The sequence below is a fragment of the Montipora capricornis genome, chromosome 10 (genome assembly GCF_036669925.1).
Source record: "Montipora capricornis isolate CH-2021 chromosome 10, ASM3666992v2, whole genome shotgun sequence".
NCBI lineage: Eukaryota > Metazoa > Cnidaria > Anthozoa > Scleractinia > Acroporidae > Montipora > Montipora capricornis.
In genome coordinates, this window is record NC_090892.1 from 70,109,155 (window position 1) to 70,124,154 (window position 15,000).

General features: G+C 40.3%; 2 protein-coding genes across 5 annotated transcripts in view; one reads left to right on the forward strand and one right to left on the reverse strand.

The window, feature by feature from the left end:
- The window catches only part of LOC138022252 (uncharacterized), a 58,504-nt gene extending 49,368 nt beyond the window's left edge, over positions 1-9,136 (forward strand). For both annotated transcript variants that reach the window (XM_068869336.1, XM_068869337.1), the window contains 6 exons: positions 596-715; positions 2,239-2,392; positions 4,630-4,772; positions 5,732-5,810; positions 6,852-6,915; positions 8,425-9,136. In XM_068869336.1, coding sequence (XP_068725437.1) covers positions 596-715; positions 2,239-2,392; positions 4,630-4,772; positions 5,732-5,810; positions 6,852-6,915; positions 8,425-8,446 — 582 coding nt within the window. In that variant the 3' untranslated portion in view covers positions 8,447-9,136. The remainder of the gene's footprint in view (positions 1-595; positions 716-2,238; positions 2,393-4,629; positions 4,773-5,731; positions 5,811-6,851; positions 6,916-8,424) is intronic.
- Positions 9,137-9,378: 242 nt separating this feature from the next.
- The window catches only part of LOC138022254 (melanopsin-like), a 27,272-nt gene continuing 21,650 nt past the window's right edge, over positions 9,379-15,000 (reverse strand). For 2 of the 3 annotated variants that reach the window (XM_068869342.1, XM_068869340.1), the window contains exons 3-4: positions 12,045-12,726; positions 11,253-11,920 (exon numbers count right to left, since the gene is read on the reverse strand). In XM_068869342.1, coding sequence (XP_068725443.1) covers positions 11,515-11,920; positions 12,045-12,655 — 1,017 coding nt within the window. In that variant the 5' untranslated portion in view covers positions 12,656-12,726 and the 3' untranslated portion in view covers positions 11,253-11,514. Of the gene's footprint in view, positions 9,487-11,252; positions 11,921-12,044; positions 12,727-15,000 lie in introns of those variants that run through there. The other variant, XM_068869341.1, reaches the window with a different exon arrangement.

Sequence of the window (15,000 nt, forward strand, 5' to 3'; positions counted from 1 at the left end):
AAGTTGCTTCATGAACTGCGATGATCATTTTCACTTCCATTTACAAGGTTAACTCTGGGGAGTCAGGACGGCTAAGCGGTTATCAACCGTACCTTCCACCTCTGCAACCCGGGTTCAACCCTCCGCCCCGAGGTCGTGTGTGGGCCGAGGTTGTCGACCTTGATCTCAATCCGAGGGTTTTTTCTCAGGGCACTCCGGTATTCATCCCTCATCAAAATCAACTTTTAGTCACTTACATCTTGCTGCGGGCGGATTCCGTCGATAGGGACAGCCTCTGGTATCCTTCCCTTTCATTGAAGTGAATGAATAAAGTTGAATTAAAAACATTTCCTACCAGCCAGCCAAAGAGTAATTGCTTTAACCAACAACAGACGCTTAAGGCATTCCAGTGAACCAACCAGAAAACGAAGGAAGCAGTAGTTGTTGCCATTAAGCTAATGGCTGTTTAACAAGAGTATATGCAAAACAATTTCGATACAACTGAACTTCTCAACTTGCTTTCTTTTTCTTACTTCGGTATTGTTGTTGGTGAGTTGTAGTTGTTGTGCAAATTTTTAAGGCTCTCTTAATTTACTGATCCTTATATTGTTTATAGGAGCTGGAGTTACAAATTGTGCGAGAATTGCTGGAAATGTTTATACGAGTGTGTGTCTTTGTTGTGAGACCCACCTTCCTCAGTTTTGTGTTCAAAGCCATCAGCAGCAGACTTGATTATGTAAGTTGTAAATTGACCTTTTGCGTTTTCTTACGATTTTTCTGGCATCAGCATGCAATGATGGCTTTTGTATTGGCCTCAATTTCATGCTCGTTCCAGTCAAAGATAACCATGAGAATTTGTTGTGTGGAGTAATTGTAAAATCTTTCGTAGTTTCCATGTCAAGTTAGTGGGTTGTATGTAAAATTCATACGTAAGGATCCACGTTATGTCGCGTAATCAATCAATGGGAAGGATGGCATCACCAAAGTGGGGCTATTAGTCAAATTAACTTCTTCAGTTTTCCACGCGTTATCCTACGAATGGCCGTACCCACCCTCTGAGGAAAAACGTTTTTTCCATATTGGGGTGGGTACGGCTACAGATAGGCCATCCTGCCGCCAGTCTATTTCTCGTCGCAGACCTTATCTAACTAAAAGTATGCAGTGGTTTTGCATAAATTTTTTTTCAATTTTGTATAGATCGTTTTCACTGTCACGCAACAAAAAAAATAAAATCGAAACCGTTCAATGAAATAAGCCAAGAACTTTGAATGCTGGAGGAGATAAATTCATAAACCACGTCACCAATTCTCAGGTCTGTGCAGTACATCGTACCTGAATCATTTGTCGAAGCGCTTCACGCAAGTTTTTAGAGTTTTGCATGGAGCCACCGTTGTGCACTAATATGGGGGCCAGAAATCAACACGAAAAACTGGAATTCACTTAGCGATGAAAACGCTTACTTTTCGCTGATGAGATAAAATGCACGTGTATGAACACATCTCCTAATGTACTTAAAACGCTCAGACTGCTGAGATTCATAGGCATTGACATTTTTTTCAACCAGATAAGTTTGTATCATGGTGTCACACAAGGTAACAATTCGGAAATTCAAAATGCTTGTATTTTCGTAACGAAAGACGTCACGGAACTGACAACTTATTTCTAGGTCATCTTCAACCTCCTATAGATAAAAGTTCAAAGCACCTTGCGATTTGGATTTTAGAATTTGATGACGTCACTGCGAAAACTGTCAATTAGGATTATTATATCCAATAAATGAGGACAAGAGAGTAGAAGGTAACAGAGCGAATTCCCATAATTGACCCTATTCCAATGAAAATTATTTGAAATCTGTTATTAGTTCCGTGTCATACTGCGTAGTTATTTCACAGACGACACCTTATTGGTCAGTTGGTGTGAAAATGGACCGCGTGGTCATGGAAACAACAGATAAAAATAACCGTGACTGCAATGGTGCGATCTTAAAATAGATTTTAAGTAATTGTACCATGGGGCAAAGGGTTCGCTCACTTACCTCATATTCTCTTGGTAAGGGCGTAGCCTTTGGATTTGCCCACTAAATTGCACAAAGTTTCTTTAGCAAAAGCAGAAGAGGTTTTGCAAATTTCAATGACTTTATTTGCATTTACCTTTCCTTCATTGTTTGTCGAAATACGACTTACTTGCTGTGTTGATATTCTCGCTTAGCAGTAGCCGCTACTTTTTACTAGTTGACGTCCTTTCCTTTTATTTTGGCAGGAGCCTGATTTAATTCGACTGATGAGTGATGAAGAGGGTAGTAGCACCAGATTAACTGAAACACCTGATTTGCTGATTCTGTCCAACGACATCCCCACCAGCCCCACTGAAGAGTTTGTGATTGCGGGAGAAGAAGAAGAAGAAGAGGACCCTGGTCAGTATTTTCTTTACAGAGGTCCATAGCGCAGAAGTCTCGATCTGCGATGGAATGCAACATGTGGGCATCAGGTCCAATCTAAATGGCCATAATTTGACGGGACACGTATTCTAAATTTAACAAATCGAGTGTGGTTCAGCGTTGTCTGTACTCTTATCGACAACGATATTCGTCATCACAGTAGTCAAAATGTTGTGGACCCAAAAGGCGCAGCTGAATGAATTCACAACAAATTTTGACCACTGTGATGACGAATGGTATTGGTATGGTATGGTTTACTTTAAGTCCAAAAGACACGCTAGCCCCAACAACATTAAGCTTGTTTCCATGAAGGGCATGTCTTTAAAAATATATTAAATAAAAATGTAAGTATATATACATGTAAATATGTGTATATTAAAAAGCGACTACAAGATAACAGACATCGTTAAAACTACTTGAATCTGCTTAAGAAGCTAAGACTAACAATACTAATTTTATTTACAAGCAAGAGTAAAGCTAGCTGAATGAATGACTAAATGAATGTAGCATGGCATGACCCAATCACGTTTTGAGGTTGTTTTTAAATGAATTTTATTGAATTCGACAATTAAGCTTCATTTGGAAGTTGGTTCCAAGTCATAGCACCACTGTATTTAAAGCTTCTTTTTAGAAACTCCCTCTCCACTATTTCGTAGGTGGTAATTCGTCTGACTAGTATTCCTTCTGACAAAAGGAGTTCCTTAGGTTGGGTGCGGGGTCATGATTAAATATTTTGTACATAAAAATTGATTTAGCACGGAGCCGTGTCTTGTCCAGCGTAGGATAGGGCCTCAATCAAGTCGGCAGAACGAATATCATAACTGGCACTAGTAAGGACTTCAGCAGCACGAGATTGAAACATCTGAATATCGTTGTCGATAAGAATACAGACAAAGCTGAACCACAGTCGATTTGGTTTTTGCCACAGTATTCAACGTAAAAGAAAATGTTTCTTGCAGAGCGTGACCAAGATCGTGACACAAAGAAAGAGCAAGCGTTGTCTATGACTTTCTCGCAATCTAGATATGTTATTTGCCGGCTGGGAGGTCCGTATAGCGAAAAACTGTGACCGTGGTCTTGAAAATGCTGCCCGAGGCCGCAGGCCGAGGGCAGCTTTTTCAAGACCGAGGTAAATAACTTATTTTTTTCCTCTCTCTCTCTCCCCTTCTTTTTAATTGTTGACTCGCACCGCGCTTGATAGCGAATGCAGTATTAAAGCGACTTACAAACTGGACGTTTCAAAGAGAAATGTAACTTCTCTGTGTCAATGGATTCGGTGTCAAAAGAAAAGAAGGAAATGTAAGGTCATCACACAAGCTCGCGCAACCACGGCTAGGATTCCGCCCGCCGTGAGCAGGCCGGATGAAAAAATTCCTCCCGCTCCCGGAACCAATCAGATTGCAGGGTTTGTTGAAATCCGCCCCCTCACGCACTGATAACAACAAAAAAAAGATTGGTTCATTCCCAAAATGACGCGAGCAGCGTTGTCAAGACTCTTATCGACGACGGCAAATTAGCCAATTAGATTGCGAGATTACAAGCATTTGTGGTAAAAACAGTAGACTGATGGGCCAAGACCGAATACTTCTGATTCATTATCATTACAAATATTCGTATGACTTGTAAACTCTGATTTTCACTGCTGACAATCGCGTTAACGGGTGGGTCAGTGAGTCCTCTCCTGCTCCGTGAACTGAGGCGCTTTTAAGGAGTTACCAGAAGAATAAGCAATCCCAGGAATATTTTTTGGCCATTTTGCACCAGTAAAGTGATTTGAAAGAAGTCAAAGTATAAATACATTTTTGATCTGCTCCACCCGATGGCAGCCGGGTTTGTTGCGTAAGGCCTTAGGTAGTTTTGATGACATAAATGCCTTAACTGATTGGTTGAACAAAGAACCGAAATCTTCACTTCAAAGAGTAGGATTGAGGAAAGTCATCGAAGGAATAAACAACTGAATCATGCGCTTTCGTTATTAGAGAGTTTAAGAAATGATTACGGCTACGGCAACGACAACGCCACAAAACAGGAATATCATTGGTTAAAAGAGGGGAAAAAAATCGAAATCTGCCACCAGTTTTTCCGCTCTTATCTTGGCTTTGGCTTAATGATTTCTTTTGTTTGTTTACCGCATGTGTTGTGGTTGGCTTAACTTCGCAAACGGCACAGAGGAATAGCGAGTCAATAGTCATCAATTTTTATTGTCCCTTTAGATGCCGGCCGTTTAATGCAGGAATCCGTAGCTTTAGACACGTCTCATGAGAGTAGCCTGGGCACCACGCGGTTACCAAGTTCAGAGCCTATTGGCGAAAAAGAGGAGTTTTCTGACTGGGACAGCTGGGAAGACGAGAACGAGGTAAGGTCGCAAACGAGAAACGGTTACAGCAGTGGGTATGCCACAAACATAACACACGACTAAAAAAAACCAAAACAACACATTAATGTGTTAATCAAGAAGGAGACGCCGTCGAATTTAAAACCTGTTGAATATAGCCGATCGATGCTTGTACCAATGCAAATGATTAGACAGCTCCATTCAGATACAGAACTTGCAATAAAGAAGCTTGACACCTATGATGGTGTTGTACTCTAACAACCGGGAAAACAATTCTATTTGTAGCGATGGTAGTTCATCATACGGAGCATCTAGTTCACCCGGGTGAATGCATGAATAGCCTTCAAGATTGACAACATCGTGGTTCCTCGCTCGTCACGGTTTTTAGTTCATATTATTTGTAACAAACATCACAATTATGAATTGCTCGTTAAAATTTACTAAAAGCACCTTCCCCCTCCTTGCATATATATACAATGTGCATCATCGAACTAAGTTTAAAGCTACACAGGCTGCGCATTGTAGTGAAATTTCGTTGAAACTTCCATTTGTAAAAATTGCGTTCATAACTGCGAAGATCATAGCTTCACTTGATTATATATATATAACTGCGAACAGTACTGTTTCGGCCTTCCGGGCCTCATCAGTGTAGTGTTGATGTGTAGGGTGGAGGTTAAGCTTATAAACCCACCCCAAATGTCCCACACATTTGGTACATCTAAGCCATGCCAGAGTGCTCAAACTAGCGAGCTAGTGAGCATGCGCAATTGCTAGCGGCAATGACCCATCCTAGTAGAGTGTTCAATTTGGACATGAATGCAAAAGCTTTGTAATGCCAAAGAGCTATATCTTTAATTTTTAATTTTATTATATATAATACTAACTCTAACATGAGAGCTCTTTTATTCAGAAAAACGTCATTTCTTCTGCAGCTCCATAAACAACAAGCTAATCGTGTTGTCCACGTTTTGTTTTTATAGAATGAAACAGTTCTGATGGAGATGTTTTCGGAGTTTTTACGTCAAATCAGTCAGGTCTACCATTCAAGAAACCCCGAAGGTTAGATCTATAGTCCCACCGAATTCCTGATTAAAAAACACCAGGCATAGTGCATTTTGCTTCCAATTCATTTTTCGATGAATTAGAGAGAGAAATTCCTACTTTGATTTTGATTTCAGTCAGTCATACAATACTTGCATCAGCGTTTGTTTGTGAGTATTCTTCCCTGGATTTTGTCATTCATGAAACAGATGTTATTGAACTAGCTTTTTCGGTCGGTCGGTACTGGGAAAATATTGGTCGAGTTCCTTTTTTTGGTCCATGAACTTTGGTCCAAAAAGGAACGAGACCAATAATAAGGTTTTTATTATATTGGCGATACTCGGCCTTGTCAACGTTCTCTTTATCAGTTTCCGATTCTTTTTCGGTACTTGCCTCTTCGACTGCCTCTGTTAACGGTTCTGGAAAGTAAAATTCGTACTGGGACTCCGACATGACTAAATAAAAAGCATTTCTCGCATTTTTATTTTTATTTTTTTGCTTTTATGTCCGAGAAAATGGAAACAGAAAATGGGAACAGTTTGGCAACCAATAAGCGCTGCTTCGTGACTGGTCCATCTTAGCGGTCCGTATTAACCAATCAGAATTGTCCTTTTCAGCTCGGAACAGTTTGCTTATATAATAAACAATAATATGGTGTGGGAAATTGCTGTTGTCCGTGGCAAGTCTGGGCCAGGCGAGAGATAGGAGTCGACAGGAGCAACCAATCTTACTCGATGGCTGGATTGTGAAGGTTGCTAACTTGTCTCTTGCTCTACGGCTTCATGTTAAGCGAAAGGGTGGAGCTCCTGTTCATTTTTATTCAATATGTTGTGGTTAATGTTTTTTTTCTTGGTTTAATATTTTTCAAACCGGTTCCGTTTTTATTTTTCTTTGTTTAATGTTCCTTGTCATAGTCTGAAACAAAGGAAAATCAAAATTAAACTGGTTTAAAAAGTCTTGAACCAGATAAATATTTGAACCTCAACACATACTCATCTGCACAATTCCGTTGGCCTTAGGTGTGGAAACAGAGTTAGTATACATTTGTATTCTCTTTAGGACACTCTGTGTTTCGAGATGAACTTAGTAAGTGTGAAGAAACTGAACAGAAGGCCGTAAACAAGTAAGTTTGAAGAAAACTGAAAATTTGAACAAGAAAAAAAAACAAGACGTCAAGACAAATTTCGATCATGAACACAGCGGTGCCATTTATTTATAAAACGCTTCTCCTGTTCTTCCATTAAGTTTTCATGAGTTAAATAGTAAATCAGTTTTTCTAGTTATTGTTTGTACGTTGAGGATACATTTCACTGAAGGATCACTTTAAAGGTCTTTGAAGATTATTACTCTGAAACCTCATGTCAAGTTGGAGACATTAGACGAATAATTAGTTCCGAAACGTCCACCACGGAAACAAACACTCCAAAGTGTTAAGTGGATACTTTAGGGCGATTCGTTTGAACGACTGTTAACTGGAAGCAAAAACCCTCATTCTACGTTCTGCAGACATCAAATAGGTGCTCTGAACGATTGGTTACCGAGTTTGGTCCTGTGTAACCACTCTCATTCAAACAGACCGTTGAAGGCTGAGTGTAAATCTTTCGATTCCAATCGACTTGTTACGGTCTAGTCATATTTTTTTCCTGACTGTGAAGCGTTTGTAGTGCTGAAAGTGGTTAGAAAAAAAAAAGTCTTAGTTGAAGTTGTGTTCTTTTTAGTGTGGAGAGTATAGCCTGGTTTCCATATGATCTGCAACGGTCTGCAATAGGTCTGCGACACGATCGCCGATAGGTCTGCGCCACGTCGCAGACATGTCGAAACATCTGTTCCCGGCGTCTGCGGCGATCTGCGGCACACGGTCTGGATGATCAGGAAAGTTGAATCTAGTTCTGCTTTCCCGAATACGACGCTTCCGACTAAGATAATTTTTAATGGGAACATGTGTCTGAGATGGTCTGTGTCCTATCGGCGACACACTTTTTCTCCTCGCTTCGCAGAGGATTAGTGGTACGCTTGTCTGCGATCACTTCAGATTTAAATGGAAAAATTTTCCTCCTGTGTTTACGATCGTCTGCGATAAGACCGACGCAGACAGCTTCCGATGGTCGCAGACCGTTGCAGATCATATGGAAACCAGGCCTATAGCTTAAAATAAACTGGTCTGGAGGAATAGTGAACTGCTTTTAAAGCAGAAACTGCTCTGAAAATGACGACATTGTTACACGTAATTACTCAACGCACACATCGAATCACACTTCTTCTCTCCCTTCCCCACCACCCTCCCTCCCTCCTTGGCCCAAACTGACGACGACTTTCCTACGCAAAGAGTACAATTCGGCTGACAACGGAGGGCGAGTTTCTCAAAGCATGATCAACTTTTACCATTCATTAAATAGTATCAGAATCTCAACGCTGTCGCGATATTTAACGCTACTTAGCGTTTAAAAAAGCTTCAAGTAACCTGGGCAAGGGATTTAGTTCTTTACAGGTAACTTTTTGGCGCAGTTATTGTAATTTGAAACAACTTCATTGTCTCTTATTCTCATTTATCGGAATCAGCTTTTCATCCTCCCGACTTTTTTTGCCAGAGTGATTTTATTTATATCTCTGTTTTCTTGACTTTTTAATACAGAATTATGGAGTTTCAGGGATGACAAGTTCATTTATCGCCTGATTTTAATGGAAAGTCCGCGTGCTGGTGGGTGAAAAGTCCAATTCAATGAGACGCCTTTGGTGGAAGCAATTTACGAACCAACAGTTTTTTCATTTATTTTAACATGTTTTCCATCCATCCTAAGAAAGAAGGAAAATTATATTGTATTAAAACTGTTTTGACAACTTACCTTCTTTCGAAAAGTGCGAAGATGTTACCCATAACTATCCTCAAAATGTGTTTGTTGTTCTCACCTTTTTGGTTAGTTGACTTCTTCGTTGCGTGTTTTTATGACGCCAAAACTGATTTGCTCCCTCCAATGGTTTTGGGTTACTTTATTTACCTTGAAAGGGGCTGACCGTAGATCGGCGCCGCGCTGATAAGTATATGTAATTGTGTGGGCTCTAGGGCAAATAAGAATTAATTTCACGCGTATTTTCAAATTTTTCACAAAATTGGCCGAGTCAGTCACAAAGCGACGAGGGCAGTTTAGAAAACTTTGAAAATACAAGTGAAAGTAATCCTTAATTGCACAAGGGAACATTGCGATGACATGCTTTAATATCACATAAAGGGCAAAATTATCGAGGGAATCCCGTTCAAGGCACGACAAATGACAAATCATGGGTTCAATGAGCACTTTAATCTTAAAATTACAGGAAATTCAATAAATTGTTGCTTTCAACAGAAAGAGCGCTCAAGTGTATTTTGTATGTGTGGACAAAAAGCAGTTTAATCAGAGTCTGGAAGAAATGTTCTTCTTGTAACCTCGCTTGCTCTGGACGAGCAACTCTTAGCCAACCAAGATCAAGTAATCATGCCCCCTTGAGTACCCAAAGTGCCCTCAGTCGTGATTAAGAAAAAAATGCCCTCCGTCTCAGCCAATCAGCATTTAGTAATTTTGCGCTGTGTATGTATATAATGAATGATAAAGATGAAGCTTCGCGGAAAAGGTCAAACGTCCCGAAACTTGCCGTTTTCCATCATTTAGTGAAACCGTCTTACAGCGGTTTATAGCCACCTCTCTCTCTCTAGATAATACTGAAAAGAAAAGAAAAGAGAGAAGTAAGCTAAGTAAGAGGGATAATCGAGGTTTTATGAAAAAGAAGCAGTGTTTCGTTCACCAATTTTTAAGACTCCACTAGCTTCCTATCAAATACCGCATTGATCCTACTTATTACATGTACCTACAAAGTTATCCATGGGCTCGCACCAGCGTATCTCAGCGTACTTATTACCCACAAGACTGTATCTAGATATAATCTAATATCGTCTAGTGAAGTTTTATTGCAACCACCCAAAACAAAAACTCTACACAAACTTGGTGATCGCAGTTTTACCGCGGTTGCGCCAGCGTGATGGAATAAATTACGTGTTCCAAAAGGCATATGATTTTATTGCTATAATTGTTACTTTATAGACCCTATGCAAAAATGGCTGCCGTTAAATTATTCCTTTGCTCATATTCAAAATAGCCCAACTAACCGCGTTTTTGAGACAAAAATTCTAAAGAATTTGTTATCCCGAACGAGGTTAGTTGGGATATTTTGAATATGAACAAAAGAATAATTTAAAGGCAGCCATTTTTGCATAGGGTCTATTCATACTTTATTTATATCACATTTATTGTAAACTAGACATGTTAGATTTGTAAAGCACGTGAGAGCTATAGAAGCGCTATAGAAGCTATAAATTATTATTAAATGTAATTTTATTATTAATTTCCTTCTGTTGTGATGAGAACGCGGCGAGGGATAACACAATGGAACGAGGCTTTAACTACCGCCTAAGCGCATTACAATGCACCGTGAAGGTCGATTTTGACGAGGGAGGAAAACCGGAGTACCCAGAGAAAAGCCTTCTTAATCCGGTGGACATCGACTGAAATTCAGCCCAAAAACGATCACAGAAGTGGGAGGCGCAGTTGACTTTCCAAAGCGTACAGCACGGGTATTCTAAGATGGTCGCCCATCCAGTCATTAAGCTGGGCAGACACGAGAGGTCATGTTGCAGCGACAAAAAACTTATGTTGAGCACACTGAGGCGACATGTAGCAAGTACGTGTAGCGTAGACATGTATCATGGGAACAAAATCCCAACATGTGCACACACATGAAAGTGTTGCGGGTAGATGTTTCAGGGATATGTTGCAGCTACATGTCCCCTCGTGTGAACTGATACTTTCATAATTGTGCAAAACCAATTTTGGGGTGATTTTGTCCCCGCGGCACACGTCGCTACAACATATCCCTGAAACGTGTACCCGCAACATTTTCATGTGTGTGCAAATGTTGTGATTTTGTCCCTGCCACATGTCCCCGCTGCACGACCGTAATGCGTGTCGCCTCAGTGCGTACTACACACCTTTTGTTCGCTGCAACATGTCCTTGCAACATGACCACTCGTGTCTGCCCACCTTTTACCTTGGCCGGCTTGGGTAAACTGACGGGAACCGGTGTGTTCCTTTGGAAAAGCCGAACACAGTACTCTGTTCTGCACATTTTTTGTCAAGCATACTTGATTTCTTGGTTACCGCTGGGAATTTTCCGGGAAGTGACCAAGGTGTGTCTCATTTTGAACGAGAGAAAGGCGGTGCAAACGTGAACGAGATCGGGTTAACATGATGGCAAGAAAGCGTACAGCAACTCTTGCTACTCAATGCTTGTTTGGTTCGAATATAGTGTTTCCGGACGTCTGAAACAAACAAGTAAAGCCCTTTTAAGTGCACCCAGAGTAATTTTGCCTCGTATCTTTTGAGTGTGGAGATAACATTGTATATATTTTTTTATAGCACAAGCAAACATTTGCGGAAGGTTGCTTTTATTTCTCACCACTTTCAACAGCTTAGATCATTTTTTCGCCAAAGGAAAACGATCCGGCTCAGTGTTTTTTTTTTCTGTTCTTGGCTGCCAGTCATATTACGTATTACGTGCTTTAGCAACTGCCTCGACTAAATTTCGTAAACCTGTTTAGTTGTAAGCCTGTGCAACACTGTAAAGTTGCGGCAATATTGCAGGTTCTTTCAATGGCTACACTTTGTGAAAAGTGTTCTTACATTCAGTTAGCGAGTTAGAAAGCAGTCTCGTGAAAGCTTTGATTGTAAACTCCTGAATTGACCGAGCTGTTCTGGATTGGACTTGGATTACTGTTCGTCGTATTCACTCGGAAGGATCTGTCACCACTGATCATTCCCCACAGGGAAGCCCTGTAAGCACCATTCATTACTGTATACACGATGGGATTGTAAATGACTGACGCTTTAGCCATTAATTCAGGAATTTCCGCTTCTCCAGATGAAAGCCCGTGACTTCCTTTGACAACGGCTGCCACGCTGACAGCGGTGTAAGGCAACCAACTTATAAGAAAGGCGATTATGCACAAAAATGTCATGCGCACTAGCTTCATTTGAGATTTCTGTCGGCTGGCTTTAATCACGGCGTTGATGTTTCCGGGCAGTGAAGCTTGTCCAATGTGCCTTCAAATGAAAAAAGAAAAGAAGGAAGAAAAAGAAAATAGGTAAGAAAGCGTTTTTTTTTTTACGCCATAAGTTTATTACTAATAACCATCGTGATCAATCCCTAGGGAATGATTTGACCTACCTGTAGATCAGAATGTGGAAGACGCATATCAAGACGAGGGGAAGAAAGAATCCCAATACCATCAGAAAAATCACATACGCATAAGACCAAGGATCTGAGCTTGTCCAATCAGGACCACAGCTAAAACCGGCTTTACCGGGTATAGCCTTGTTCCAGCCAATCACGGGCGGGAGATTAAGTGATATCCCATATAACCATGTGCCAGCTACGATTAAGTTCATGTGTCTTGATTGAATCTTGGGACGAGGTAGACTCTGCTTAATTGCATAATACATAACACCGCTCATTGCCACCAGAGTAGCGATGGATGTTAAACCTGCAGCACCGTTTGCGAAACAGGAACAGATGCAAGCTAAGGAATTTTCTCTCATGGGCTTCACAAGCAGGTTTGTGGCGACCATGGGTGGATACACAAGAACGATGATGAGAAGATCGACAATCGCCAGATTGATCATAAGTGGATTGATAAGTTTCCTTCGATGCTCGGGGAAACGCAAAATGATGAAGCTGACGACGTTCCCTAAGAAACCGATGGTGAGAACGAGAAACATGACAGTGGCATAGCCAAAGTATACTTCTTGCCATATGTATGAGTTTCCACTTTCAGACATGGTCTTGTTGTCGACAGATGTGTTGGTAGTTAAATTGATTTCTCTGGTAGAGCTCTTGAGTTGATTACAGTCTGTAGAAAAATGGAAGAAGTGTTAGCATTGCAAAGACTGCGGAGAATTTCAACGATCATCGCCGAGCGGGAGTAAAATATTTTATCACTTGATTATTAGAGCAACAATGCTGATTTAATTGCTTTCTATTCAAAAGTCGCCTTGCTGCTATGTTGAATAATGCAATCCATCCTTGGAAGTCAGTGTATCAAAATATGACGAAAGCATTCACCAGTGGTTAGTCTTTTGACCACAAAAGTTATCTTTGAAAATACTGACTCTGTCGTTTGAATTATCGGTTCTCGTTTCGTTCACAACTATATCCTCTCACGGTCTATACCATACCTATAGATCCTGGCTTACCAATTCTGAATATCTGGCATGGTGTTTTAACTGGCAAAGAGTTTTTAAGAATCGATGTACTAGTTCTCTATGATCATGAGCGGGTCTCGGCAATGCCAACTTGATCGTTTAAAAGAAAAAATGGCGCTTTTATAATGCCATCGATTGCTCTCGAAAACGAGGGCAAAAGGGCGATGATAATTACTCTTAATTTATGCAAACCTCCTTGAAGTTCGAAGAGGATCAGTGGGTTGAGATCAGAAATAACTTTTTTTAAAAATATTGAATCTGAGGCAGCTTTGTACACACCATCAAACCTTTGTAGCTTGTACCTAATACACATGACCTGTCCACGTTTGAGTTCAACAATGGTGACTCGTTTTTTGTCAGTTCATGCTGAAATCTGGTTGATTTGATACTTATGAGCACTTTAATATCGACCTCTAGAAACGCCTTCCGTAAAACTCGAACTTGGAAGATGTTGGTTGAGTGTCGCTGCTTGTATTTTGTTAATGTTACGAAATGTCGTCCGGTAACAATGCGGTTTGTTGATGGCTTCCTCCCACATTAACGGACATAAGAGTGTACACTTTAATGAAGCAGCCTTGCATAATTTCTTGTAGTAATTTTAACTAATCTTGAGGCACGTGCACTCTGCACGTGCTTGAAGTGGAGATTCAAGGTGTGGCTCAAATTTTAAGTGGATGGAAGAATTCTCAATCTATATGAAATTCAGAGGACTTCACTTTGCTGTGCAGCGTACATTTTTGAGGGACATTTTTCTTTATTTCCCGCTGTCAAGGTTTATAGCACTTTTTTTTTCATTGCGCAGCTCGCTTAAGAACTCGACAAACCTGAAATTTCGGCGAGGAGATTCGAAAGTATGCGTCGCTATCACTTTTTCCCTTAAAGAAAGATGGTATACAAAGCAAGAGATGGGAGTCCAACGCGCTTTTTATTAGATCTCCCTTTATCTAATAAAACGTTTCCTCTTTTACCAGAAGCTAACTTCGTCTAATATTCGCGTATGGCTTTAAAGAATTCGTCCCACTTAAACTCGATGATTCACTCACATGCGTTGAAACTTAAACGGAACATGGTGAAGACTTTTAAAGTCCTTATGATGTTCAATCAGCTCCCTATACTAACTTAACGTATTACTTTACCGCTTTTAGGTCGTCCCCAAGTTGTACCTTGAACGCCCAACTGATTGAAATTTACTTTTAACACTAAACCTTTTAAACGCCAAACGTTGAATCCTCTCCTGAAACCCTCGCACTCGTTTTTGAAATAGTACGTAAGGAATATTTCAATGATTTGCATCCGTATAAATCACTTTCCTGATAGCTATATTAGAAGCTCTTTGTGCCTTGCATTAAACTGATACGACGACAATTGTTACGTCATAATTTTGGAAGATTTTTAGAAAGGAAAAAGATGGCCCTTCAGAAACGCTTAAAGAGACACCAACGATGACAATTCACACACAGCCCCTTTACAAGCTTGATACATGCAACATAGTGAATCTGATTTTTGCTGGAGTGTGTAGGGCCGTGTAACCTGAGTCGAATATAGAAGCATACCGTCAGCTACTCTACACCGTTGTAGCTACTGACTTGCAGTTCACGGATTTTTTTTAAATCATTTAAATTCACCACATTATGTTTACGCTGCAGAGTACATTCATCAAAACCCAATTTTTTTTTGTGTTAGTTTTTCACCTTTTTTTTGAAATAAAAGTTAATTTCGCATTTGGAGATTTAAGTTTTATGGTTTATATACCTACGTCTGTTCTTGCTTTTTAATTCTCCACTGAGGCTTGCTTCGTAAGTTCGCTATTTAAACGGAGCTAAAATCATTCTCACCGTTTTATAGATCCCAACACTGTGCTTGTTCGTTTTTCATGGTGTACTGAAATGCGCCTTATGTTAAAAACAGCTTCATAGCTGATG